The sequence below is a fragment of the Oncorhynchus masou genome, chromosome 11 (assembly GCF_036934945.1).
Source record: "Oncorhynchus masou masou isolate Uvic2021 chromosome 11, UVic_Omas_1.1, whole genome shotgun sequence".
Classification (NCBI taxonomy): domain Eukaryota; kingdom Metazoa; phylum Chordata; class Actinopteri; order Salmoniformes; family Salmonidae; genus Oncorhynchus; species Oncorhynchus masou.
Window position 1 is genome coordinate 26605993 of NC_088222.1, and position 26907 is coordinate 26632899.

At 43.3% G+C, this 26907-nt stretch overlaps 2 protein-coding genes across 13 annotated transcripts in view; both read left to right on the top strand.

The window, feature by feature from the left end:
* Positions 1 to 1249: 1249 nt before the first annotated feature.
* Positions 1250 to 20447, top strand: LOC135547839 (A-kinase anchor protein 1, mitochondrial-like). The gene is made up of 12 exons (XM_064977066.1): positions 1250 to 1501; positions 11517 to 12467; positions 12514 to 13297; positions 13658 to 13839; positions 14360 to 14486; positions 14612 to 14736; positions 14816 to 14993; positions 15728 to 15875; positions 19354 to 19421; positions 19541 to 19605; positions 19711 to 19773; positions 19894 to 20447. The coding sequence occupies exons 2-12, from the start codon at positions 11547 to 11549 to the stop codon at positions 19954 to 19956; spliced, it is 2724 nt and encodes a 907-aa protein (XP_064833138.1). The 5' UTR covers positions 1250 to 1501; positions 11517 to 11546; the 3' UTR covers positions 19957 to 20447.
* A 6098-nt stretch (positions 20448 to 26545) lies between these two features.
* Positions 26546 to 26907, top strand: part of LOC135548393 (RNA-binding protein Musashi homolog 2) — a 399534-nt gene continuing 399172 nt past the window's right edge. For 6 of the 12 annotated variants that reach the window (XR_010456818.1, XR_010456817.1, XR_010456819.1 and 3 more), the window contains exon 1: positions 26546 to 26753. Coding sequence is in view for 9 of the 12 variants with exons in the window: in XM_064977945.1 (XP_064834017.1) it covers positions 26692 to 26753 (62 nt within the window). In the remaining 3 variants the exon portion in view is untranslated. The remainder of the gene's footprint in view (positions 26754 to 26907) is intronic. The other 6 variants (XM_064977952.1, XM_064977950.1, XM_064977953.1 and 3 more) reach the window with 3 other exon arrangements.

Here is a 26907-nt window from a genome sequence, read left to right on the forward strand (position 1 = left end):
TTCATCCTTGGAACCAATTTCCAAATGCCTGAAGGTACCACGTTCATTTGCACAAACAATAGTACGCAAGTGTAAACACCATGGGACCATGCAGCCGTCATACCGCTCAGGAAGGAGACGCGCTCTGTCTCGCAGAGATGAACGTACTTTGATGCAAATAGTGCAAATCAATCCTAGAACAACAGCAAAGGACCTTGTGAAGATGCTGGAGGAAACAGGCCTTTTTTTGCCTTTACCTCCCTTATCTCACCTCATTTGCTCACATCGTATATAGACTTGTTTATACTGTATTGTTGACTGTATGTTTGTTTTACTCCATGTGTAACTGTGTCGTTGTTTGTGTCGAACTGCTTTGCTTTATATTGGCCAGGTCGCAATTGTAAATGAGAACTTGTTCTCAACTTGCCTACCTGGTTAAATAAAGGTGAAATAAAATAAAAGGCGATCGTTCTCCTGTAAATTATGAGGACAGCGACTGCAGTTAGAGTCATAATGTTAATGTTACTACTTAGCTTCGGCTGGTGGAGGTCATGTAGAACCATGTCCAGATAAAGCATCCGGGGTGAAAAAGTTGAATGAAAAAAGTTGAGCGAGATAATAAAAAAAATGTAAAGTTGGCAGGTAGCAAAGTAACGTTTGAAACAAACCGCACAGCAGCACGTAAACGAGTCCACAAGATTAAAGAGCCAAGTCTGTTAATTGGCCAATAGCATATTTAAAAGGATCCACCTTCCTTGCTGATCTGTTTGAACAGTTTGCACAATTGTTAATTAGTATCATCACTCCTTTTGAGTTTCTTTGGCCAAGGGAGAAATATATTTCGCCCCCAGTCCTTGTTCCGTACAACTTCGTCTGAAGGTGTAGAATGAGTTTCCTGTAAATATATGATGTTCATTCTCTTTAACCAGGTAAAAACTGATAGTCGTTTCTTATTATCTTTATACTTATTTATACTTATTTCACCACAATGATATACACGTTTTGATTATACTTACCATGTTTGATGTAGTTTGTTGATTACGACTACATGGAAGTATGATTTAAAAAAAACTACCAATGTTTTTATGATGATAAAAAATAATTACAGCCGTTGTTGGGTTATGAGTGAAGGAGGAAATGTATGTAAAGGGAATTACCCCATGTCTGTGCCCTGCTGGAGTGCGTTGCCACGTTAAGCCACGCCTCGTGGAGTATCTATGGTCAGGGAGGGCTTTCATGAAGGAATCAATGGGATGCGCGTTCTTGAAGATGCAGGAATGCCCACATGCAGGAACTCCTCAATCTGCGGCCGCAATCACACACTATCTGCCTGTGCATGAAACCCTGCTGCCTCCCTGGGGAATAATATCGCGAGGTTTGATTGGCTGCTGGATTTGGAACAAAGCTGCGGAATTTCAAAGTGATTTTGGCTGCTTGCTGAAAGAAGCATGTGAGACCAGACATCTAAAAGAGGTAGAGCAACTTGCAGGTGTGCGGTTATATGCGGGATATTAAGAACGTGGTGAGTAGATAGCATCTACCTTACATTTTTGTTGGCCTAGCTAGCTACTATCTTGCACCAGTGACCAAATGCATTGCAAGTCAATGGAGAGGAACCAGAGCAAACGTTTGATGCAAGCATATTTAATCAGAGGTAACGTAACTATTTCAATTAGTTAGCCTAGTTTTAGCGAAAGAGCTGACTAGGCCTATCTGTATGTTTGTCAAACGTAGCGATGCCTTCAATTGTGCAGGCACCACTCACATCTATGTCCCTTGTCTGTCACGAATGATTAATACAATTATATTAGAAACGACTTCCGAACGCGGGTGTATGTGTGGCAATAGATGTTTACTCATGACTTAAGGCATATGCACCAGACATAAGTTGATATAAATTTAAACTCCACTACCAGTGTTCCAAAAAGTCAAGTAAACAACACTTTACTGTGGCCCAGAAAATGTTGAATACATTGGCCATGCTGTCAACCCAACATTCGCGTTCAAAACAACTGGAAACTCGGGAATGGGAAATCTCATACTTCCGTGAGTTCAAGGCAACTGGGAACTCAAAACGAGCTCCGACTGGGAAAATACGTTTTGAACGGTCATCCTACTCGGAATTCCAAATCGGGTATTCGGGCCTCTTTCTAGAGCTCGGTCCTGAAGATCACTGACGTCTTGATTCAACCTTGTTTTCCCAAGTTTAAAGTTATCGTGAAAGCACCATAAATCCAGAAAATGCCAGACAGAAGTTTGAAGTCAATTTGCCTACAAGGACTGCCGCACCACCTTTCTGTTCAAGTGGGCAAAGCACAACGGTGAGTCCAAGAATGTGATATGTACTGTATGTTGTAGCTAAAAAAGTAACAGGTCACGGCCTATATGCCCCGTTTTATAGACTCTTTAATGATAAAAAAACCAATGTTTTAAATGCTGAGCGCTTTATGTCCCTACCAGCCTATTGTGTCGCACTCTCAAATGCTTCAATGTATTTTTTTGTAGGTTATAGCGTTGAAATAATATAGCCTAAATAAAACATGTTCCATCCTCAGGCTCCTGACCAATTGAGTCTTTATGCAATTTAATGACATGTAGCCTATTTGAAATGTTTGTCTTATGTTGCAGCCTTATTCTAAAATTGATGCGGAGAAACATTGATTTAATCAATCTACACACTCCCCCATAATGTCAAAGCAAAAACAGGTTGAAAATTGATTGCAATAGAAAAAAAAATTCTATGACAAAAAAAACATTCTGATTGTTCCTATGAGACCTGAAATTGAGCGCAGGTGCATCCTGTTTCCATTGATCTTCCTTGAGGTGTTTCTACAACTTGATTGGAGTCCACCTGTGGTAAATTGATTAGACATGATTTGGAAAGGAGCACACCTGTCTATATAAGGACCCACAGTTGACAGTGCATGTCAGAGCAAAAACAAAACCATGCGGTCGAAGGAATTGGCAGTAGAGCTCCGAGACAGGATTGTGTTGAGGCGCAGATCTGGGGAAGGGTATCAAAAATTGCTGCAGCATTGAAGTTCCCCAAGAACAGTGGTCTCCATTGTTCTTAAATTGAAGTTTGGAACACCCAAGACTGGCTTGGTGGCCAGCTCTAGGAAAACCTGTGTAATCTGGGGGGAGTAGTGAGGGGAGTAGTACCCAGCGCTGTACGAGATCTTCAGTGTTTTGGCAATTTCTCGCATGGAATAGCCTTCATTTCTCAGAACAAGAATAGACTGACGAGTTTCAGAAGAATAGGTCTTTGTTTCTGGCCATTTTGAGCCTAATCGAATCCACAAATGCTGACGTTCCAGCTACCCAACTAGTCTAAAGAAGGCCAGTTTTATTGCTGCTTTAATCAGGACCAGTTTTCAGCTGTGCTAACATACAGTTGAAGTCAGAAGTTGACATACACTTAGGTTGATGTCATTAAAACTAGTTTTTCAACCACTCCACAAATTTCTTGTCCAAACAGACTTGCCAAAACCATAGTTTGTTAACATGTACTTTGTGCATGACAAGTCATTTTCCAACAATTTTTTTTAGACTGATTAATTCACTATTACAATTCCAGTGGGTCAGAAGTTTACATACACTAAGTTGACTGTGCCTTTTATACAGCTTGGAAAATTCCAGAAAATGATGGGTTTAGAAGCTGCTGATAGGCTAATTGACATAATTTGAGTCAATTGGAGGTGTACCTGTGGATGTATTTCAAGGCCTACCTTCAAACTCAGTGCCTCTTTGTTTGATATAATGGGAAAATCAAAAGAAATCAGCCAAGACCTTAGAAAAATAATTGTAGACCTCTACAAGTCTGGTTCATCCTTGGGCGCAATTTCCTAATGCCTGAAGGTACCACGTTCATCTGTACAAACAATCGTATGCCAGTGTAAACACCATGGGATCACACAGCCGTCATACCGCTCAGGAAGGTGACGCGTTCTGTCTCCTAGAGATGAATGTACTTTGGTGCGAAAAGTGCAAATCTATTCCAGAACAGATGCTGGAGGAAACTGGTGCAAAAGTATCTATATCCACAGTAAAACGAGTCCTATATCAACAACCTGAAAGGCCACTCAGCAAGGGAGAAGCCACTGCTCCAAACCCGCCATTAAAAGAAGCCAGACTATGGTTTGCAATTGCACATGGGAACAAAGATCGTACTTTTTGGAGAAATGTCTGATGGGGGGGGGGAGAGAAAAAATGGAACTGCTTGGCCATAATGACCATTATGTTTGGAGGGAAGAGGGGGAGGCTTGCATCACTGAACACAATCCCAACTGTGAAGAACGGGGGTAGCAGCATAATGTTATGGGAGTGCTTTGCTGCTACCCCCGTTCTTCACAGTTGGGATTGTGTAGGAAAAGTATTTGGATATATTGAATTGACATCAGTCAGGAAGTTAAAGCTTGGTCGCAAATGGGTCTTCCAAATGGACAGTGACACCAAGCATACTCCCAAGTTGTGACAAAATGGCTTAAGAAGAACAAAGTCAAGGTATTGGAGTGGCCATCACAAAGCCCCGACCTCAATCCTTTAGCAAATTTGTGGGCAGAACTGAAAAAGCGTGTGCGAGCAAGGAGGCCTACAAACCTGACTCCATTACACCAGCTCTGTCAGGAGGGATGGGCCAAAATTCACCCAACTCATTATGGGAAGCTTGTGGAAGGCTACCCAAAACGTTTGACCCAAGTTAAACAATTTAAAGGCAATGCTACCAAATACTAATTGAGTGTATATAAACTTCTGACCCACTGGGAATGCGATGAAAGAAATAAAATCTGAAATCATTCTCTCCTGTTATTCTGACATTTCACATTCTTAAAATAGTGATCCTAACTGACCTAAGACAGGGAATTTTTACTTGGATTAAATGTCAGGAATTGTGAAACTGAGTTTAAATGCATTTTGCAAAGGTGTATGTAAATTTCTGACTTCAACTGTAATTGCAAAAGGGTTTTCTAATGATCAATTTGCCTTTTTTTAAATTATAAACTTGGATTAGCCAACACAACCTGCCATTGGAACACAGGAGTGATGGTTGCTGATAATGGGCCACTGTACGCCTATGTAGATTCCTTATTAAGTCTGCTGTTTCGAGCTACAGTAGCAATTTACAACAATGTCTACACTGTATTTCTGATCAATGTGATATGCACATTTGTCCAATTAAAATCGTTCAAAAATTAGGACTTTTTCTAAGTGACCAAACTTTGAACGGTAGTGTATATCCTTTAAAAAGAGTTAATGTTGATCAGAAAACCATTCAGTATCTGGCGTGACCATTTTCCTCATGCAGCGTGACATATCTTTGCATATGGAGTTGATCAGGCTGTTTTTGAGGCGTGTGGAATGTTCTGTCACTCCTCAATGGTTGTGAAGTTGCTGGATATTAGCAGGAACTGGAACATGCTGTTGGCCCAGAGCATCCCAAACCTGCTCAATGGGTGACATGTCTGAGTATGCAGGCCATGGAAGACCTGGGACAGGTTTTCCAGAAATTGTGTACAGATACATGGGGCCATGCATTATCATGCTGAAACATGAGTTGTTGGCTGTGGATAAATGGCACAACAATTGGTCTTAGACTCTCGATTAAAATGTAGCGGGATTAACCTGTGGAGAGCATACTTCTCCAGCGTGCCAGTGGCCGTCGAAGTTGTGCATTTTCCCATTCATCTTATGAAGCCTACCTGCAGTCAGGTCAAGACCCTGGTGAGGATGACAACCTCAGAAGCTTCCTTGATGGTTTGTGCAGACAGTCTTCAGTTGTGCAAACCCACAGTTTCATCGGCTGGTGTCAGATCTGGCAGATGGGCAGTGTGGTCTGCGGTTGTGAGGCCGGTTGGACGTACTGCCCAATTCTCTAAAAGGATGGAGGTGGCTTATGGTAGGTAAAAATGTAAATTCTGGTAACATTCTCACTCGACACTGTCATTTCCCATCTGGACAAAAGGAACACCTATGTGAGAATGCTGTTCTTTGACCTCAGCTCAGCTTTCAACACCGTAGTGCCCACAAAGCTCATCACTAAGCTAAGGACTCTGGGACTAAACACCTCCCTCTGCAACTGGATCTGAGACTTCCTGACGGGCCGCCCCCCCAGGTGGTAAGGGTAGGCAACATCACATCTGGCACGCTGATCCTCAACACTGTGGCCCCTTAGGGGTGAGTGCTTAGTCCCCCTCCTGTACTCCCTGTTCACCCATGACTGCATGGCCAAGCACGACTTCAACACCAAGTTTGCTGAAAACACATTGGTAGGCCGGATCAGACCGTGATGAGGCAGCCTATAGGGAGGTCAGAGACCTGGCAGTGTAGTGCCAGGACAACAATCTGTCCCTCAACTTGATCAAGACAAAGGAGCTGATTGTGGACTATAGAAAAAGGAGGGCTGCACAAGCTGAAGTAAAGCGGGTTGAGTTTCAAGTTCCTTGGTGTCCACATCACCAACAAACTATCATGGTCCAAACACACCAAGACAGTCGTGAAGAGGGTACGACAACACCTTCCCCTCAGACTGAGGACCCATGCCAAATCTGTTCAAAGTTCTATAGCTGCACCATTGAGAGCAACCTGACCGTTTGCATCACCACCTGGTATGGGAACTGCTCGGTATCCGACCGTAAGGCGCTTGAGGGTAGTGTACGGCTCAACCATCACTGGAGCCAAGCTTCCTGCCATCAAGGACCTAATATTAGGCTTTGGAAGGCCCCAATAATTGTCACTCGTCAGACTGTTCTCTGCTACCGCATGGCAAGCGGTACCAGAGCGCCAAGTCGAGTTCAAAGTCTCCTTAACAACTTCTACTCTCAAGCCAATAGACTGTTAAACAATTAGTCTGGGTGACCATTTGATTATTTACATTGGTGGACATTCCTGCAGTCAGAATGCGGGGTAGAAGGTAGCCTATTGGTTAGAGCGTTGGGCCTGTAACAAAGGTTTCTGGATCGAATCCCCGAGCTGACAAGTTAAATATCTGTTCTGTCCCTGAGCAAGGCAGTTCACCCATTGTTCCCCGGGCACTGAAGACGTGGATGTTAAGGCAGCCCCGCACCTCTCTGATACACTGGTTTGGTTAAATGCGGAATACCCATTTCGGTTGTACACTCTGTCAACTTGAGACATCTGTGGCATTTTATGACAACTGCACATTTGAGTGGCCTTTTATTGCCCCCAGCACAAGCTTCAACTGTGATGCGTGAGAAAGAAAAGGAGAGACTCGCACTAGGTGCTCCAACGCAATAATTTAATAACCAACGTTTCGACAGACGAGCTGTCTTCATCGGGGTATAATGACGAACATTGTGGGTCACTCATTTATGTAGTTTGGAAGGACACGTATGTAATCAAGGCCAGGTGTGGCTTGATGTCATTGGTTGATTTTACAGATAAATATTACATTTGAGCAAAATAAGCTTTTTGTGCGAATGGACATTTCTGGGATCTTAATTCAGCTCATCAAACATGGGCCCAACACTTTTACATGTTGCATTTATATTTTTGTTCAGTGTAATTGCATCCTGTATTGTTCTGCCCTCTCTACATACTTGTATGCTCATTTGTGTTAAAGTTGCAATCAACAGTTGGTACAAAGCTGATGGATGGGACTGGCGAAATGTCACCACTCCATGAATTTCATAGACTGCTATAGATGCAAGGACTGACCATTGCGCCTCCTAAAACCCCATTTGAAGGAGATGACCCAATGTTCCTTGCTGCAGACGGGTTTTGAAGGAGTTGAGCAGAGCTTAATTGGGACCAAGCTAATGTTTTTTTTAAGGTGGAAACGTGTGTTGAACGTTTATTTTGTGCACTTTCCATAGATGGCTCTGGCTTGCTGATAACATCAGACTCTGATTTGACTCTTACAATAAATTGAAATAATTTGAGATTCTGAAATTGATAGACAATGGTAGTTTCCAATCAGACAATTACTAAAGTTTTCCTCGGTGCAATCTTTGGCGAATGCATTTTTTTTTTCCTACGTTCTAAGCGAACAGCCGCGTCCCTCCTCATGACTTCCAAGTGGGTCGTTGGCCAACACCTGCCTGCCAAGATCCTGCGACACTGTTGTGCAGGAAAGATCCTCACCCACCCCTTCCACCCACTCTTTCCCGAAGACCAATCTCTGGCAGTCAGGTCAATCACAACACAAATCTTCCACCACCTGAACAGGTTCTCTTCCCACCCCATGCTGTGGCCCTCACCAACTTGCCACCTGGTCCACGATAATGCTCTCACTTATGGACTTCGTACCCTTCACTGTCATCCCAGAACTGCAGATTGCTTTTTGCACATTTCTTACATGCATGTACTCAATGGATCTGGAAATTCTGCGTTCATTTGTTGTTTTTTGTCTTGTTTATCGTCAGATGGTAGCGCCATTCGCGTCTCATTCCTGTACATGCAAATGTATTTGGCGAATAAAGCTGATTCGGGCATGTTAACCTGACTTCAGCTGGTTTGTCAGTTTACATTCTATTATTTGGGTCTGGTTATGTTTTTAATTTTTATTTCATCTTTATTTATCCAGGTAGGCTAGTTGAACAAGTTCTCATTTACAACTGTGACCTGGCCAAGATGAAGCAAAGCAGTGCGACAGAGTTACACATGGAAACATGCAGTCAATAATACAATAGAGAACGTTTAAATAGTGTGTGCAAATGAGGTAAGATAAGGGAGGAAAGGCAACTGGTACTGTAGTGGATTCTCCCCTTTTTTCCAGAAATTAAAATCTCCATGTGGTGTGTCCTTACGCTTAATTCCCAAGTTATTGGCTCCTGCCTGCAATTATAGTGGACCTCTTTTTATGGTATTTTCTAGAGCTGACTGTTAGCTAGTTTGCTTTTCTTTCGTACAGATTAGTAAACATTAGCAAGTATATTCAAGGTAGTGGGTGTATATTTTAGAATTGATTATCCAATGATTTAGTTTTTCAAGTTGCTTGGTTTCCCATGTCGGTCAGTGCTTACTGCTCAAGCTGTCTAGCTAGCTAAAGTCTCTGCACTGAATTTGGAACAGAAGGCTCATAATAGCCCACCACAACACCGAATTTGTGTCCATCACAAGTGAAAGTGACCAATCTAAGGTTTCTAGAGATGCACCCACCTGTTAAGCCACCCAAGTTTGGACACTCATTCCAGGATTTTTATTTTTACTATTTTCTTTCAACTATGCTGTGATGTTTAACATAGAATTTGAATCTACAAGTTGAAGATGAATAACTATTAAAATGATTTATTAACTAACAATGCTATTTCTAGGGTAGCCTTATCTGCAATTCCTAAACCTAAGACCAGAAACGTGCTACCGGGGATTTGTTAGTTATGAGGACTGCAAGCATGGACCAATCTCCCAGGGTCCATGCTTGCTCAATTTACTATTTTGACCTAAAGCAAATGCAATAGCTAGAGGTCCCTCAATCCTATTAGGATAATTAGCTAGGCATTAAATATAAAATCAGTGTGTACAGTTGGAAAAATTGAACCACAACATAAATTCTAAGAAACATGCAAAATAATTTGCTATTCCACATTTTGATCTGTTTGGTTTAGCCTTACAGGCTACAATTCTAGATATAATAAAACACACTCTAGTTAGACTACAGTCTGACTACAGTCAGACCATGAACACAGCGGTTAGTCAAATCTATGATTTGGCAAATGTCTGCAGTTAGTGGTCTAGCTTTTGTGGGAGGGGATATTGGTGAGCATGGTAGGTAGGCCTATCCCTACCCTTTCCTGCTGGGAGTGGAGGCCCTGTAAACAGAGACGGATATGGAGCATAGGTTAAGAAATCCTTTGAGGAATACGAAGACTAGACCATCACGTGAACCTGCTCGTTTGTCAAACTTTTAGGCTGCTCCTCTTGTCCTGTCTCGAAGATCACCATTCATAAATTAACTGGGGTGGCAGGGTAGCCTAGTGGTTAGAGCGTTGGACTAGTAACCGGAAGGTTTCAAGTTCAAACCCCCGAGCTGACAAGGTACAAATCCGTCGTTCTGCCCCTGAACAGGCAGTTAACCCACTGTTCCTAGGCTGTCATTGAAAATAAGAATTTGTTCTTAACTGACTTGCTTAGTTCATTTTTTTTTTTTTTACCTTTATTTAACTGCTGTAGCCTATAGCATAGGGCAGGGTGTTGCATTTCTTTCTGAACCATACATTTTGCATGTTTTTTAATGCTATGAAGTTATTCGTTCCTTCTGGAAACCAACTATTGTAAATATGTTAGCTTCCTTCCTTGGCGAAGATAAGTGCTACAGTATTTGTCATGTTGCGTAACTAACTTCTGTAGCCTGACTGGCATGCCTGGCGAGGGGAGTAGCCAGCTTGTTGGTATGCCAGAGCCTGAAGATCGGAGGCTTTAGTGGAACTGCAATGTAGCCCATGACGTTGTTTCATTGCACAGACGGGATCTGTGAGGGAATGGCATGCCTTTCACTCACCACCTTTTTATAATGCTCTACAAAAAGGTTATGGGTGGACCTGCACATTGGCCAGACCCTGACCGGCTGTCCAAACTACAAACAATACTTCTACCTAGTTTGACTTATATTCTGTGGAAAGTACACACTTTGTCAACCTACACAACAAATATAAACGGAACATTTAAAGTGTTGGTCCCAGGTTTCATGAGCTGAAATAAGATTGCAGAATTGTTCCATACGCACAAATCTTTTCTCCCAAATTTTTTTTAATCCACATTTGTTTACATCCCTGTAAGTGAGCATTTATCTTTTGCCAAGATAATACATACACCTGAGGCATATCAATAAGATCATTGCACAGGTGCACCTTGTGAGGGAGTGTGCAATTTGCATGCTGTTTGGAGGAATGTCTACCATAAGCTGCCTCATGTCGTTTTTACAGAATTTGGCAGTACATCCAACTGCAGGCAACGTGTATGACTTCATGTGGGTGAGCGGTTTGCTGATGTCAAAGTTGTGAGCATAGTGCCCCAGATATCTGTCCAATGGATGCATATCTGTATTCCCAGTCGTGAAATCCATAGATTAGGGCCTAATTTTATTTTAAATAAACAAAAGTTAACTCAGTATAGTCTTGGTAATTGCATGTTTTTTTAATTCACTATATTACTGATAATTAATACACAAGATATGTAGCCTTTTGGTTATATGACTGATGAAAGGGATAGTGGTCCCCCACATACAGTAGCTAATAACTACTTTTGACGTCGTATTTTTGAAGTGGTGTGTCACCATTATCCTATCAGGGCCCTTCGCCCCAGACACTGCGTCCCTAAGTGAACTACTGCAGAGGGTACCATGTAGCATCTGACCGGAGCTCTGTTGGCTGTAATCAGATGCTGTCACCATGGCCTGGCTGTTAATGGGATTGCTGCCCAGAGGGTTGGTGTGGTGTTGACAACCGGTTTTTCTGGATATAGAAGGATGGTGGGTATGACACCCCCCCCCCCCTTAACTGGTGCTTTACCCGTTTCTATCCCAGTTAGCAGTACATACAGGGTGTTGATTTGTCTCTATGGTAACTTCTCTCTCTTCTCAGGTGTTGCTGTTAGCAGTAGGAGGTTAGGTGATGGTGCAGAGGCTTCAATCCGTTCTGACCCTCTACCTGTCAGGAGTGTTTGCTTTCCTAGGCCTGTGGTGGTACATCTATCGGAAGAAAGAATACCATCTAACTGACAAGGATGATGCAAATGATGAGACGACCGCAGACCAGGAGCACCTGTCTTCCCCCAGAGACGTAGGTAACTGTGTTGTGGAGAACGGCCACTCGACTGCGATGCATCTGGACGGGCACGCAGTGAGGGAGCGGTCATTAGTGGAACAGGAGCTTGTTGATATTACAAACACCCCAGCAGCAGCAGCAGAGCAGGGTATAGTCCCACTCTGCCAATCACAACCTGGGGTAAGGGTTGTGGCTGCAGACTGTCTCATTAGTGGCCTGGTTACTGCTGCCGTGAAGCCTGTTTACGAGAGCACGGAGTCTTCAGCTCAAGTGTTCCTAGAGACTGCAGCTGAGGGTGGACCTGAGCAGGATCTAGAATTACAATGGGAACATCAGCCATGCGTGCCATCAGCCATGCGTGCCACCAGCCATGAGTCAACTTGCTACTTATCAATCTGTGACCTAGGCTCTGGTAAATCTAAGTCCGTCGGTGAAAGTGCAGGTTTAAATCAACCACCACAGTCTGAGACACTGGAGGACATTACAAACAGCACTTTGAACCTGGAGCCTGCAGAGGAGGTGGTTAGACTGGAGCCTGCAGACGAGGTGGTTAGACTGGAGCCTGCAGACGAGGTGGTTGGACTGGAGCCTGCAGACGAGGTGGTTGGACTGGAGCCTGCAGACGAGGTGGTTGGACTGGAGCCTGCAGACGAGGTGGTTGGACTGGAGCCTGCAGACGAGGTGGTTGGACTGGAGCCTGCAGACGAGGTGGTTGGACTGGAGCCTGCAGAGCCGCAGGTGGTTGGACTGGAGCCTGCAGACGAGGTGGTTGGACTGGAGCCTGCAGACGAGGTGGTTGGACTGGAGCCTGCAGAGGTGGTTGGACTGGGTGGTTGGACTGGAGCCTGCAGACGAGGTGGTTGGACTGGAGCCTGCAGACGAGGTGGTTGGACTGGAGCCTGCAGACGAGGTGGTTGGACTGGAGCCTGCAGACGAGGTGGTTGGACTGGAGCCAGAGGGAGACATCCTGTCTGCTGTGGAAGAACCAACCTGTCTGGCTTCCCCCAGCCACCTTATAACCAGTCAGGTGTCTGCCTCAAAGCAGCCATTGGGAATTTTGAGGTCACCTCAGAAGAAAAAGTCTGAGGAATGTAAATTCAGCAGGAGCAACACAGCAGAAATTAACCAGCTCGTGTCAGGTCTCATCACTGATGTGGTCTCCGCAGCAGTCAGTCAATTCCTGAAGGAAAAGACCCAGCTAGGACATAGTGTTAGTCCTCTCCGTAGCAGGGACCCCTGCAAAGCCCCAGACCACATCTCAATGGATAACAGTGAACCTGAGCATAAGATGCCACCTCTATTCCAAGAGGATCCGTGTTCAACAACCGGCAGAGAGAACATCAGTTCATCTCCTATAGTTCAGGAGGACGTGGAACACGACCACAGCAGTAGAGCTGAGATTGAGACGGAGAAGATCGAGCTAGCAGTAGATTCTGCAGTAGGTGATTCTGGATCCAGCTCTGGTCAGACAGAAAAGGTCTCCAGTGGCAAGGAGTTGAGCACCAGTATGAGCCCGCAACTACCCAGAGGACCTGCTGAAGGACTGGGGGCCACCAGCATGTTCCTCACTAACGGTTGGTGGATGGCGACTGTTCCAGGTGAGCTGCCTGATTAGCAGACTTTCAACTTCTCACAACATATCAGCATCCTTTCTGTCCAAGCTGACCTGTCGCTTTATCTCTTAGTGTTGCAGTGTAGCTGTATCTGTCACACCCATGGCCTGTGTTCTGTTTACAGGTGCCATATGAGTTCAGGGCATATTTTTCTGCACTGAAGAAATATATTTATTTTCCTTTTATGCACAGTATTCGAGAAGGAAAACTACTTCCATGACAGAATTTATTCTCTTCTCCGTTACTGTTATGTTGTTTGTAGGTGTTTTTATACGGTCTGTTTGCGTGGTTGTATTGTGTACACAACACAAGTGACTGTTTTTAGTGACTGATCCTTGCCCCCAGGCTCTGGTGTGAACAGCATGGGCTGTGTAGACGGTTACTGTCAACATGAAGCCAGGGACAACAAGCATAGCAGTCCCAGTCTACCAAGTCAGCTACTGAACACCAATCAGGCAATTGAAAAATACAACCAAAGTCACAACAGCAGCCAGTCACCGACTGTTTGGGAGATAGAGGTGCCGAAGGTGAGTTTACCTCCCTGTCTAACCCTGTCATTCCTCTACCACCTTAATCATAATGCATTTTCTCTGGCTACTGATTTCCAGTTTAGGTTCTCTAGTGCAGGTGACATGAGGGCTTGTAGATATAGCCTTGAGTTGTTACAGTAGTGTGCTGCAGTCAGTCGTCTCAATTTAAGTGAGCCTGAGACCTGGTGCTCCGGTGACAGTGACCGGGGTACAGCTGTCTGATTCATAGGGCTATGGCATGGTGGGTTGGGCTGTAGTAAAGGGGCAGTGTGTGAGGGGAGTCCTGCTGCCCTGCCTGTTGTATTAATCTCCTCAGGTACTCAATCAAGAGGACATTCCACAGAGCCAGGCAGCATGTACGCACACAGATCTCTTTCCAATTACTCTTAGAAGTGCTTGGTGTTATCAGGGCAAGAGTGACCTGGACATGTGCATGCTCTGAGAGACTCACATCTTCTAGTATAATGTAATAGCTTATGCATGATACTATGTATTCTCTGGTTTCACTGTCCAACAGCATTTTGTTGGTAGATTGATTGGGAAGAAGGGGAGACATGTGAACTACCTGAAGGAGACGTCTGGAGCGAAGGTCTTCATCACCGCCCTACCTAACACCCAGGAGTTCCAGATCTGCCACGTAGAGGGTGAGTGACCCAGGAGCTGCCTCTCCACAACAGGACATCACTTGTAGTTGGGATTTGGGAACCTAGGCATTGGGAGCTGTAGTGTTACTAGTGGCTCGCTCAGTTTGTCCCTCTGTTTCCTTCAGGGTCAGAGGAACAGGTGGATTGTGCTCTGGAGCTGATAAGGAAAAAATTCAAAGATCTAGATGTGACCAACTGTTACGTCCAACCTCCAGTGGCCAGCCTTCCCTCTCTCTCCATCACATCCTGGGTAAGTAGTTTCTTCTGCTTGGCTGAAGTAGTGTGGGATTGTAGGTGGTGCTTTGACTAAAAGACTTTATTTCCCTTAGCTGCTGCTTCCTCATAGGGTTACAGTTGAGGTAACGGTGATCCAGGTAGCATCTGGGAACTGTGTGTTCCTCCAGCAGCACAAACACCCCACCTTCCATGCTCTCTGCAGTCTGGACCAAAATATGAGCCTGTGCTACTCTCACCCAGGGTGCCCTCCCCTGCCGGCCCCAGTGGAAGGTAGGCATGCACAGCCAGGGTGCCCTCCCCTGCCGGCCCCAGTGGAAGGTAGGCATGCACAGCCAGGGTGCCCTCCCCTGCCGGCCCCAGTGGAAGGTAGGCATGCACAGCCAGGGTGCCCTCCCCTGCCGGCCCCAGTGGAAGGTAGGCATGCACAGCCAGGGTGCCCTCCCCTGCCGGCCCCAGTGGAAGGTAGGCATGCACAGCCAGGGTGCCCTCCCCTGCCGGCCCCAGTGGAAGGTAGGCATGCACAGCCAGGGTGCCCTCCCCTGCCGGCCCCAGTGGAAGGTAGGCATGCACAGCCAGGGTGCCCTCCCCTGCCGGCCCCAGTGGAAGGTAGGCATGCACAGCCAGGGTGCCCTCCCCTGCCGGCCCCAGTGGAAGGTAGGCATGCACAGCCAGGGTGCCCTCCCCTGCCGGCCCCAGTGGAAGGTAGGCATGCACAGCCAGGGTGCCCTCCCCTGCCGGCCCCAGTGGAAGGTAGGCATGCACAGCCAGGGTGCCCTCCCCTGCCGGCCCCAGTGGAAGGTAGGCATGCACAGCCAGGGTGCCCTCCCCTGCCGGCCCCAGTGGAAGGTAGGCATGCACAGCCAGGGCCTTGGGACTCCTTACCCTCAAGGATGTCTGATTTTAAAGTATTTTTCCATGGTGTTGAAGTTTTTTCAGATGTCCTACTTAAAAATAAATATATAAAAAAATTAACAATAATCTTCCCATATCTCACACACACATAGTTGGAGTAATCTGTGCTGCCCAGATGCCCGAGGGAGCCTGGTGGAGAGCGCAGGTGATTGGTCACCATGAAGAAACCATGGTGGAACTCCGCTATGTGGACTATGGAGGCTATGATATAGTGAAGATGGACACCCTCCGCCAGATAAGGTGACAAGCTCACTGTGGGGATTCAGAATATAACTGATATGGGGTTGACATTGGAATTCACCAGCTGGTAATTACCAATGTTAAATAAATGTAGATAAAAAATATATACATTACCAGTCAAAAGTTTGGACAGCTACTCATTCAAGGGTTCTTTATTTTGACTATTTCCTACATTGTAGAATAATAGAAGACACAAACTATGAAATAACGCATATGGAATCATGTAGTAACCAAAAAAGTGTTATACAAATCTAAATATATTTGAGATTCTACAAAGTAGCCACCCTTTGCCTTGACAGGTTTCCACACTCTTGGCATTCTCTCAACCAGCTTAATGAGGAATGCTTTTCCAACAGTCTCGAAGGAGTTCCCACGTATGCTGAGCACTTGTTGGCTGCTTTTCCTTCACTCTGCGGTCCAACTCACCCCAAACCATCTCAATTGTGGAGGCCAGGTCATCTGATACAGCACTCCATCATTCTACTTCTTGGTCAAATAGCCCTTACACAGCCAGGAGAAGTGTTTTGGGGCATTGTTCTGTTAAAAACAAATTATAGTCCCACTAAGTGCAAACAAGATGAGATGGTGTATCGTTGCAGAATGCTGTGGTAGCCATCCTGGTTAAGTGTGCCTTGAATTCTAAATAAATCACTGACAGTGTCACCAGCAAACCATCACACCACCTCCATGCTTCACGGTTGGAACCACACATGCAGAGATCATCCGTTAACCTGTCTCACAAAGACCCGGCGGTTGAAACCAAAAATCTTACATTTGGACTCATCAGACCAAAGGACAGATTTCCACCAGTCAAATGTGCATTGCTCGTGTTTCTTGGCACAAGCAAGTCTCTTCTTCTTACTGGTGTCCTTTAGTAATGGTTTCTTTGTAGCATTCGACCATGAAGGCCTGAAGACCATGAAGACAGTTGACGTTGATGTGTCTGTTACTTGAACTCTGAAGCATTTATTTGTGCTGCAATCTGAAGTGCTGTTAACGCTAATGAACTTATCCTCTGCCGCAGAGGTAACTCTGGGTCTTCCTTTCCTGTGGTGGTCCTCATGAGAGCCAGTTTCATCATAGCGCTTGATGGTTTTTGCGACTGCACTTGAAGAAACTTTATAAAGTTCTTGACATTTTCTGGATTGACTGACCTTCATGTCTTAAAATAATGATGGACTGTTGTTTCTTTGCTTATTTGAGCTATTCTTTCCATGATATGGACTTGGTCTTTCACCAAATAGAGCTATCTTCTGTATGACACCCCCACCTTGTCATAAAACAACGTTTTTTATATATATAGAACACTTTTTGGTAACTACATGGTTCCATGTGTTATTTCATAGTTTTGACGTCTTCACTCTTATTCTACAATGTAGAAAATAGTAAAAACAAAGAAACCCTTGAATGAGTAGGTGTGGCTTAACTTTTGGCTGGTACTGTATGTATGTACACTTGAAGTTGGAAGTTTACATACACTTAGGTTGGAGTCATTAACTTGCTTTTCAACCACTCCCCAAATGTCTTGTCCTAACAGACTTGCCAAAACTATAGTTTGTTAACATCTACTTTGTGCATGACCCATGTTCCAACAATTGTTTAGACTATTTCACTTATAATTCGCTATCATAAATCCAGTGGGTCATACGTTTACATACACTAAGTTGACTGTGCCTTTATACAGCTTGGAAAATTCCCAGAAAATGATGTCATGTCTTTAGAAGCTTCTGATAGGCTAATTGACATAATTTGAGTCAATTGGATGTGTACCTGTGGATGTATTTCAAGGCCTACCTTCAAACACAGTGCTTCTTTGCTTGACATCATGGGAAAATCAAAAGACATCAGGCAAGACTTCAGAAAATAAATTGTAGACCTCCACAAGTCTGGTTCATCCTTGGGAGCAATTTCCTAATGCCTGACTGTACCACGTTCATCTGTACAAACAATAGTACTCAAGTATAAACACCATGGGACCATGCAGCCGTCATACCGCTCAGGAAGGAGACGCGTTCTGTCTCCTAGAGATGAACGTACTTTGATGCGAAAACTGCAAATCAATCACAGAAGGACCTTGTGAAGATGCTGGAGGAAACCGGTACAAAAGTATCTATAGACTCTTTACTGTGGATATCGACACAACCTGAAAGGCCGCTCAGCAAGGAAGAAGCCACTGCTACAAAACCGCCATAAAGCCAGACTACGGTTTGCAACTGCACATGGGGACAAAGATCGTACTTTTTGGAGAAATGTCCTCTGGTCTGATGAAACAAAAATAGAACGGTTTGACCATAATCACCATAATTATTTTTGGAGGAAAAAGGGAGAGGCTTGCAAGCTGAAGAATACCATCTCAACAGTGAGGTATGGGGGTGGCAGCATGTTGTGGGGGTGCTTTGCCGCAGGAGGGACTGGTGCACTTCACAAAATAGATGGTGTCATGAGGGAGGAAAATTGTCGATGTTGCTTCAATATATCCACATCAGTCAGGAAGTTAAAGCTTGTTCGCAAATGGGTTTTCCAAATGGACAATGCCATTTGCCAATGCTAAAGGACAACAAAGTCAAGGTTTTGGCGTGGCATTCACAAAGCCCTGACCTCAATCCCATACATTTGTGGGCAGAACTGAAAAAGCGTGTGCGAGCAAGGAGGCCTACAAACCTGACTCTGTTACACCAGCTCTGTCAGGAGGAATGGGCCAAAATTCACCCAACTTATTTTGGGAAGCTTGTGGAAGGCTACCTGAAACGTTTGGCTCAAGTTAACCAATTTAAAGGCAATGCTACCAAATACTAATTGAGTGTATATAAACTTCTGTCCCACTGGGAATGTGGTGAATGAAATAAAAGCTGAAATAAGTAATTCTCTCTACTACTATTCTGATATTTCACATTCTTAAAATAGTGGTGATCCTAAGACAGGGAATTGTTTACCAGGATTAAATATCAGGAAATGTGAAACTGAGTTTAAATCTATTTGGCAAAGGTGTATGTAAACTTCCGACCTCAACTGTGTGTGCTTGTTACACACAGAAATTTCCACCAAGGAGGAATTAGATGTAATTTTGCTTCCCTTCTTATCAAATGCCTGGTTGTGTAGTCGGCTTAACAGTGCAAATAAATTGAGTATCAAGGATGTGGACAAATAAATTGACATTAACAGAAGATATTGTTAATCAAGATGGACAGAGTGCTGTGCAAGGAGTCACCCCACCAAGTGAACGTTATCATTCCCCCTAGCATAATGATTGCAATCGCTTCCATGTGGCGTCAATGAATCAGCAGTGGATTCTCTGAAAAAAAAAATATATATATACACACTTTAACTACACGTGACCAATTAGATTGATTTCTATTTAATGTGGCTGGTAAATCTCACATTTTGTCCTGCAAAATGAAAATCAGGTCAGACATTTGCCTAACACATTTTATTCCTAGTGGCAACAGTGGGATTGATGTTGACTATGCTCCTCCCACAGATCTGACTTCGTTGCGTTGCCGTTCCAAGGGTCTGAGGTGATCCTGGAAAATATTGCACCCATTCCAGGTATGTTTCAGCTGTATTTCTTCCTCTACTTTAGGACAACATATCAAAATGATGCATTCTAAACATGAATGAAAGTTCATGCTCATATCGGTGTTCTCTTCCTTTTCTACTTGGAGAAGATGTTTCAGCGGCAGCCAAATCTGCCCTGGAGGAGATGACGCGAGGATTGGCACTACTTGCACAGGTAGAGAAAAGAGAAGTGCATGGATACGTCTCCTGCTGCTGTACCGTCTGCAGAATGACATGAGGTAGTCCCTGTTCTTACCCTGTATATCTGTATTTTCCTCAGGTCACAAACTGTCACACCAGTGGCCTTCCTTTGGTACAGATATGGAGAACAGAAGGAGAAGAGGTTGGCAATATTTCGTTTATTTTAGAACATGTTTAAAGTACTGAAGCTTTTCTCCTAATGCTTTTTAAAAAAGTGTTCTAATGGGTTCATGTTGCTTATGTTTTTCTCTTGCTGTTCCAGTTGGTGTCTGTGAACCGTGCTATGGTGGATAATGGACTGTGCAGCTGGGTAGACAGCCCCTGACCGTGAAGCGCAATCCTGGCTGTTCATATAGTTTTAATACCTCCTTCCTCCCTTGTGAGGTAAGCACAGATCTCTAAGTGATTGGATAGGTGTAAGTTTACCACCCTATTTCTTTCACCAATCCAGATCTGTGATTACCTCACAGTAGCTAGGAAGGAACAATGGATTTCTGAAGTATTCAAACAGGGCCTTTGCCTTTCACCTTTTTACCCCCTCAGTCCCACCTCTGGACTACTGCCTTGATGGCATAACAATGTTGTCCTGCAGCACAACGTCTTCCTGCTCAACTCAACCGTTATACCTGTTTCTTTACAACCATGTACACACAATCCAACTAATTTATTTTGTGAAGTTTTATTTACTCTCACCCGGTCCTATAAATGTTTGTATTGGACACATAATGTAATCATAATTAACAATCTCACTTAACCCCCACACACACACTGAATACTATTTTGTTTTTAATGTATACATTTCTATTAAGAAACTAAATAAAGATCAACTGTCCTTACGGACGTCTCCTCTTTGGTCGTAACCACAGATGTACAGTATAGCTACCGTCTGAAAATGTATTGGCTTCAATCAGGAAGTATTAAATGAAGGAATATTGTGTATATTTTGTTGGATGATACACACATTTAGAATACTTTTGTGTATTGACCTAAAGGTCCAATCTCTAAATATATGGTTTTGCAGAAAACATTTTTGCTCGGTCAGCCAGTGCCTGATCTTCTCACTGAGTTTGTTTCTTCTTTTGAAGGGAGAGCTTGAGTATTTTAATTTCTCTGATTTGTTGTAAGTAGTTTGATGTAGAAGATGTTTTACAAAAAAAGGGTCATGGTGGAATGAGTATCAAGATTACATAGTGAATCCAGTAGATGGCACCGAATGCTTAGTTTTTGCAATTCCTGTTAGTCAAGCACTAGGCAGGGGGAGTGTAACGAATACAGAGAGAACCTGCTCTCTTGATGAGCACTCAAATGTTTCAATCAATTCACAGATTAATCTGTAATGAATGAGCTTGTATGCATTTTGGTTTGACTGCTAAATGTTATATAAACTCTCCGTAATTAAAGTTCAAACATTGTTTACTTGAGGCAACTTGGGCTGTTTACGCAGGCAGATCAATTCTATTTCACTAATTGGTCTTTTGACCAATCAGATCAGCTTTTGAAAAAGGTCTGTTGTGAAAAGGGATGATGTAATTGGTCAAAAGACCAATTGGTGGAACAAAATATCAGAATAGGCCTGCTTGTTTAAACAGCCTTGGTAGGCCTATCATTCCAGGCAGCTGAAGACTTTGGGTAGTTCATCTGCCCAGGTGTTGCTGACGCATGCAAAATCTTACGATCCCTGGATAGGTATTTCAACTACCCACATGTTTTACGGGGGGGGGGGGCTAATTGCATTTGTAACTGATTGTTGGAGTCCGGTATGTTCGCTGGGGAAAAAGCGTGACACCAATCAGGCCACCGAGGACTGGAGTTGCCTAGGCCTGTTATACTGTAGCATGTCAGTCGATGGTTGACACGTGCAATGTCTGAGCAGGGGACCGCGACCGTAATGTTATTTTCTAGCAAACTACTCATTCAGCTGAAATTAGAATGAAACACTTGCAGGACCAAATTAGAACCATTCTGATTGAATACTGTATACAGGAAATCATGTCTGTGATGAAGGAAAACATAAAATATTTGTTTTATCCACTTGTCTAGATTCATCCCCATCTTTGAGTTTAACACAGTAAAATATTTTAGGTTTAAGATGCAGTATATCAGATGTGTTAGCTGCCTCTGCCTTTTCATCATGTTATATCCAAATTCTACAACTCCTCGTCTTTACCATCTAACCAGGTTTTTTTGTGTGATGTTCATTCCTTTTTGTTTATATTTAAAGGGTTGTTTCACCCCAAAGCCATTGTCATTTGAGTTGCAGCTGTATATAAATGTGAGAAGTCTATTATGTACAAGTGGTAATTTATCATGAACTGCCAGATTTGTGAATTGGATTTTCTTCCCTTTTGTTCTATTCACTATAATTGACAGTGTCAGTAGTATAGACTGAAGAGAAGGGATGGTTGTTTCTTTCAGCATGCTGTCTTTGGGTATTTCAGTGCAGAGGTCAAGAGTTGTTTCAGCAAAAGCCTCTGATAATGCAGCAGCATGCACTCCTTGGTGTCTTTGATGAGACTAATTTAAAGGAGTGTGGCATGGGGAAAAAATAAAGAAGCTAATCGGAGGGCAGGACTTTGAGGAGCCTCATCCAAGACCCCCATTGATTAATGAAGTCACTGTCATTCTCCATTATCTTCGCTGCTCATAACACACTCACCCACCAGCAGTGGAGAGCGATGTCGCCTCACGTTAATTCTCAACTCAAGTCAGCGCTGCACTCCATGTTTTGATTTGAATGTGATTCCATTTCTATTTTATATTACAATTAATTTCTTATTACATTTCTTAAAAGATTAAAGGGATATTTTGGCAATGAGGCCCTTTATCTACTTCCCCAGAGTTAGATGAACTTGTGGATACCATTTATGTCTCTGTGTCCAGTAAGAAGGAAGTTAGAGGTAGTTTTGCGCCAGTGATAACGAGCGTTAGTGCTATGACTGGAAGTCTATGGATATCTGCTAGCACTAGTTAGATATTGCGTTAGTTTGCGTCTTTCGAACTGCACACAGACATAAAAATGGCATCCACGAGTTAATCTGCATAAGAAAAGTACATCTGTGATGGTTGAAACGGATTACCAAGGGTGCCTTTTCATGGAAGAAACGATCCATGCATTTAGGGTTATCAATGACTCACAACATTATTGAATAGTATTTTCCTATGAACAATACTATTTTAATAGAGCACTATATTGTAGGCTTATATCATGCTGTCCTGCAAATAATTGTGCTGAATATTTCTGTGTAGTTATGTGTAGGTGGCTAAACAACACATGTGCAATTTTTTGCAATCAATCATGGAACCTAATGTGGGACACAGGTGTGCTGGGAATGAATAGGGGTATGGTGATGGAGCTGCTGATGCTATATGTTTGGGTTTTCCTACGTGATAAAGCTAAAATAAATCAAATCCTCCAATCACAGGTATTGCTTTTTTACACAGTTTAGAATGCTTTGGTAAAAATAACTTTTGGTCTTATGGTACTTTTATGTCCCCCTGTATTTGGCATGACAGAATTTGCCTTCTTAAAAATGACAGCAAAAGAGCAATGGATTTATTCAGAATGAAAGCAATCACTACAAAATCTTCCCAACCAGTATTATGCCCCACAATTTATGCTATAAAATGACCTTTAATATGAGATTGATGAATCACTGCTTTAATAAATACCAACAATAATTGACATGCATGGCATCAAAAACATGGTGGCTGTTGCTGGGGAATACAGCAGGCCAGGGCCATGATTTTAAGTAAATGTCATTACAATATGGCTTGAATATGTGAAGTCATTATAAAGGAGTAGACTTCAGCAGAGCCCCCTAACAGAACAGCAGAGCATCACACTGGCACTGCCTCTGACTGTCACTGAGATCTGTGCATCGATCTCGTCTGGCACTCATGGTTTGAGCTCTCGGTAGGACGACGAGGGACCGTGTGACAGCTGCAGCAGACAAGGAGGTCCCCAGCTGTCCTTTCACGCTCCTCTTCCCCTCTGCTCTCATCTCACACTATCATTTCTTCCTCCTCCTTCCATTTAAATCCCTAATGGCTCCCTGCGATCAGCATCCACAGGCCTGGTTATCCCTCTGCCATCCTTGAGTTACTGTGACATTTCTGTGTGTTGAATGCCATCTCTACAGAGCTGTGCGAGAACAGTGTTCATGTTGAATGCTTGTCAATGCTACAGTATGTTCAATATATGAACGCTCTCAGGACACAATGTTTCCTTGTCTCTAGGCTCAGCTATCTGGGTAGAGGGGTTGACTTTATTGAGCTAGTGTTCAATTTCTCAGCTTCATGTTTTAACCACATTTCCTCAATGAAAAACACATCAATAACCTCTGGGGAGGTTTTTGTGTGTATGTTTAGTTGTGCAACTGGAACATATGTTTCCTATTTCAATGGGGAACCGTGTCGTAAATGTTTTGAAGTGCAAAGGCCTCACATTGATATGTTCAAGGCATGTAACAGATGTAGGACATATCAAATTATATCGCCCCTTAAATACTTTATCCGTTCATTAATCAACCACAGATGCCATTGTAATTGCAGGCAAATTCACATAGTTGTCCCTACCGTAGAATGCACAGGAGGCTGCTGAGGGGAGGACGGCTCATTATAATGTCTGGAACGGAACGAATGGAATGGCATCAAACACATGGAAACCAAGTGTTTGATGCATTTGATACCATTCCACCTGTTCCGCTCCAGCCATTACCACGAGCCCGTCCTCCCCAGTTAAGGTGCCACCAACCTCCTGTGGTAGAATTATATAATACAGATTCTTCACTGTTGTCAAGGGGGTTTCCATGCCTTTTACATATTGTCTCGATAACCTTGATCACTAAAATACTATATTTTCCCTTTACTCTTCAGCATTGAACCAACCTTTGAAGGTGTGTATAGTTAATTACTAGGTAGGGATTTATTACATGAATATGCAGAGAGGAAGGGTATATCACTGTTGACTGCCGAAAGGGATCTCGGCTGCATCGGTCATGTTGTTTGAAGGCTGAATTGCATCTCCGACAGGCTCACTTAACACTAGTGGCTCCTCAGATTAAAGGGAATGCTCCACCACTTCATAAACCTTGGCTTGGAGTGTTTTCATTTCAATGAATACAACAGATGTCACAATTACTGTGATAGATCCACATTGTGATGTTTACTTGCCTTGTGTGAAGTACTTTGTTGTATTTAGTTGTTTAGAGCTCAGCGAAACTGTGAGTGAGAGATCGCGAGGGAATGCATGTTAGTGTAATGGTTGTTGGAAGGAGTGGACCAAAGCGCAGCACGTGTTCATCTTTATTATTTTAACTGAACACTGATTAACAAAAACAACAAGAGAATAAATGAAACCGAAACCGTTCTGTCTGGCGCAGACACAAAAACAGAAAACAGCTACCCACAAAACCCATGTGGGAAAAAGCTACCTACGTATGGTTCTCAATCAGAGACAACGATAGACAGCTGCCTCTGATTGAGAACCACACCCGGCCAAACAACACAGAAATACAAAACATAGAAAATGAACATAGAATGCCCACCCTAGTCACACCCTGGCCTAACCAAAATAGAGAATAAAAGCCTCTCTATGGCCAGAGCGTGACAGTCCGACACACGTACACACGAAAGAGAGAATACGAACATGAACATTTCAGTGTAATGTTGATTATTTCAAGTTGCTTTGTCCTATTTTCGAGTGGAGATTCATCCAAAAATATGTGAAAATAAATTCCACCTACCAATGCTGAACCTACTCTATGTATGTCTTCTGTCTATTGTCAAGGAATAATAGCAGGTTCAACATTGGTTAGAATAACTTCAAGGTATACAATAATGTTTATTGTACAGAAAGGTTGACCTGTGTGGCTTGTGATCAACATTTAAACGAGCTCTCATAGATAAACCAGTTCAGTCAGTAATGACATCATTCTGCACCCAGTTCTAAGTGCCTTACAAGGGTTCTTCTCAAGTAAAAAGGAGACCAATTTGAGTGTGCGCAAGCGTGCACGTCCGTGTGTCTTCCTCCCTCTGTCTCTGGCCGCAGTAAGGAAATAAACAGCAATCACTGTACCATGACTTGAAATCCACTGAGCATCCAGCTTTAATTGAGCTCTCACTTATGTTCAGATTTAATGGAAAACTAGGCCCGCTTCCCCCAGTTACTGAGTAATGAACATGCATATTCAGAGGTAACAATTAAATCCACCTATTTTTTAAATCCTTTTTCATCTTCAGGTGGACTACGTTTCTTGTACTATAGCATTTCATAATTCAATATGGAATACAATGCTAAAATGTTCTTCTAAAATAGTATCTTATTAAAAGGGGACCATGTTTCTTCAATCCATTTGAACACACAAAATATGCCCCATGCAAGTGTTCACATATAGGGCAGGCTAATACTGTAGGCCTACTTAACCTGTCTCGACGAGTTAAATATGAACAATCTACTGTACATGTTCATACAAACATAGAGAAAATATTAATGCATTTCTTTAGGATAAATAATGAAAATATTGCTGATATAAAGGCACAAACAATGTATTCACAATATATCAATATGATAGTTTACATCTGTAATAACCAATAGGTCTATTTCACATGCAAATACAACCTCCCTTTGGCCTTTGACCATGAACTAACTTGGCCCATCATTAACCGTTTCTCTAATTGCATGTGTGCGCTGGAAGGAAATTACTCATTAAATAAAATGTTGCCATTAGGGCATGTAACAATTGTTTTGTATTGACATTGTTACTAATCACGGCGGTTATATTGTCATAGGAGCGTTATGACCAATATTTTTATTTTATTTGTTTGTTTCATAGGCGGGTTTTCTGTATTAACGTCAATTGGATTGGTTAGTTGACGAGCCCTCGCCCCGCCCAGTGAGGGCTAGGGAGAGCATGCTGAGGGAGGGGGCTAAACTGAGCTGATCCCACGTGTGACGATTCCGTTCCCGGCTCAGTAATATTCTCCCAGTCGGGCTGTGCATAGCTTTTGCAGTGTCTGTGTGTGTTTGTTACTGTAGTTACTGCCTATAGTTTGGTTAGCTATGGAAGGAGACGGGAGTCAAGTTACATCTGGAAGCCCAAATGATTCACAACATGACCCGGGGTAAGATGATAACAATTTCGACTTTCCTTTGTTTATTGTATTTTTCATCTGAGAATGTCTGAGAGAGGATTTAGCAAGAGTGCAGTGCTGGATTCAACTCGCAATGCGCACATCACCATTGCTCTTTCCTTCCGGATGCAGTTAGTAGCGATGA